The following is a 2,323-nucleotide window of genomic DNA, read 5'->3' on the forward strand; positions in this document are numbered from 1 at the left end:
AGGGCGTAGCTTTAAGGTGAAAGGGGCAAAGTTTAAAGGAGATGTGCGGGACAAGTATTTTTATTCACAGAAGGTGTGGAGCCTGGAAGAGTGGGACAGTGGAGGCAAATAAGGTACTGGTGGTTGGAGCTTTTAGATATTCAGGGAATGCAGGGATATGGATCATGTGTAGGCAGAGGAGAATACTTTAACTTGGCATCAAGTTCGGCGTGGACATTATGGGCCGAAGAGCCTGTCACAGAGTAGTGGGAATAGCTTGGGATGGATACAGGGTTGGGAGAGAGCGGGGCGGTGGGATTAGAGTAGGGATGGATACAGGGTTGGGAGAGAGCGGGGCGGTGGGATTAGAGTAGGGATACAGGGCAGTGGGGTGAGGGCGGGGCGGTGGGATTAGAGTAGGGATACAGGGTTGGGAGAGAGGGGCTGTGGGGGAAGGGCGGGGCGGAGGGGTGAGGCGGGGGCGGTGGGGGGAGAGTGGGGATGGATACAGGGCTGTGGGGAGAGGGCGGGGGCGGTGGGATTAGAGTAGGGGATGGATACAGGGTTGTGGGGCGGTGGGATTAGAGTAGGGATACAGGGTTGGGAGAGAGCGGGGCGGTGGCATTAGAGTAGGGATGGATACAGGGTTGTGGGGCGGTGGGATGAGGAGGGATGGATACAGGGCTGTGGGGCGGTGGATTAGAGTAGGGATGGATACAGGGTTGGGAGAGAGCGGGGCGGTGGGATTAGAGTAGGGATGGATACAGGGTTGTGGCGGCGGTGGGATGAGGAGGGAACTGGGTGCTGGGGTGCGGGGACAGTGTGGACTACCCAAGCAGAAATCACCTTGTTGGCCCAGGCTTATCGGCCTACTCTATCTCACTAGGCCCGGACTTTAGGCTATTGGTGCCGTTGCGGGTGGACAGGGCCTGTTTCATCCCAGTTTGGGCCTCCTCGAGAGGCCCCGACCACCCAAGGCTCCCGGATGTGGTCCAGAACCGCTTTTACAGGGGACCTCTCTTCTGGATTGAAGGCCAGTAGGCCCTTCAGCATCCTGCAAGCCCCCAGAGCCAGGCCGGCCCACTGAGAAGGTGGTGTGGAGCCTTCTGGCTTAATTCGCCAGGCTTCAAAGGCCTGGAAGTGGGAGTCGAGGTCTGTGGGCCTCTCCCAGGGGAAGCTCCCCGTCAGTAGGCCATAAATCAGCACACCGAAGGCCCAGGCATCCTCGGGCTTGGAGACCCTGGCCTCCCCCGCGCCCGGGATGATCTCTGGAGGGGCGTAATGGCCCTGGTCGGAGGTAGGCCACAGCCTGAGGCCCTCGCGGCGGGCCAGGCCGAAGTCGGTGAGCTTGACGTGCCTGCACTCGCGATCAAAGAGGAGCACGTTGTCGGGCTTGACATCTCGGTGGACTAGGCCGCGCTGGTGGAGGTGATCCAGGGCCAGAGAGACCTGGAGGCCACAGCGTTTGGCTGCTGCTTGCGGGATCCCTACTGCGGAGAGAGAGGAGGAGAGAGGAGGGAGAGAGTGGGGGCAAGAGGGAGGAAGGGAAGGGAGATGGGGATGGAGGAGGGAGAGAGGAGGCAAGAGGGAGGAAGGGAGGGGAGATGGGATGGAGGAGGGAGAGAGGGGGGGCAGGGAGGAGGGAGAGTGAGGGGCAGAGAGAAAGAAGGAGGGGAGGGAGGGAGGGAGGGAGGGAGGGAGGGAGGGAAGAGTGTAATGGAGGGAGGGAGGGAGGGAGGGGGAGAGGGAAAGGGAGGAAGAGTGTAATGGAGGGAGGAACAGGGAGAGAAGGGAGTGAGGGTGAGAGGGAGAGAGGGTGGAGTTGGGATGGAATGGGAGAATTTCAAGGGGAGGGTGAGGGTGAGAAGGATGATGAATGTATAATCAAGGCTCACCACTCACACGGGTGAGGTCAAATCCTCTCCTTCCTCTTCCTCCCTCCCTCTCTCCATCCCTCCCTCTCTTTTCTCTCCCTCCATTTCTCTTCCTTCCTCTCCCTCCCTCCATCCTTCCCTCTCCTCCCTCCCTCAGCTCTCCATCCACCTCTCCTTTCCTCTCTTTCCCTACCTCTCCCTTTCTACCTTCTACATCCGTCCTCCCTCGCTCTCCTCCCTCCCCCTCACTCGCCCTCTATCTCTCCCTTCTCTCTCTAATAGTGTCTTAATTCATAATGATAGTGTGGAAACAGGCCCTTCGGCCCAACTTGCCCACACCAACAATGTCCCAGCTACACTAGTCCCACTTGCCTGTGTTTGGTCCTATCCCTGTACATGTCCAACTGTTTCTTAAATGATGGGATAGTCCCAGCCTCAACTACCTCCTCTGGCAGCTTGTTCCATACACC

General features: G+C 58.9%; 1 protein-coding gene across 1 annotated transcript in view; it reads right to left on the reverse strand.

Annotated features, from left to right (window-relative positions):
• Window positions 1–766: 766 nt before the first annotated feature.
• LOC144601992 (serine/threonine-protein kinase SBK1-like) overlaps window positions 767–2,323 on the reverse strand; it is an 8,063-nt gene continuing 6,506 nt past the window's right edge. Inside the window, exon 2 of the mRNA XM_078414676.1 lies at window positions 767–1,469. Within this exon, the coding sequence (XP_078270802.1) occupies window positions 880–1,469 (590 nt within the window). The 3' untranslated portion in view covers window positions 767–879. The remainder of the gene's footprint in view (window positions 1,470–2,323) is intronic.

The sequence above is a fragment of the Rhinoraja longicauda genome, chromosome 17, assembly GCF_053455715.1.
Source record: "Rhinoraja longicauda isolate Sanriku21f chromosome 17, sRhiLon1.1, whole genome shotgun sequence".
NCBI classification, from domain to species: Eukaryota; Metazoa; Chordata; class Chondrichthyes; order Rajiformes; family Arhynchobatidae; genus Rhinoraja; species Rhinoraja longicauda.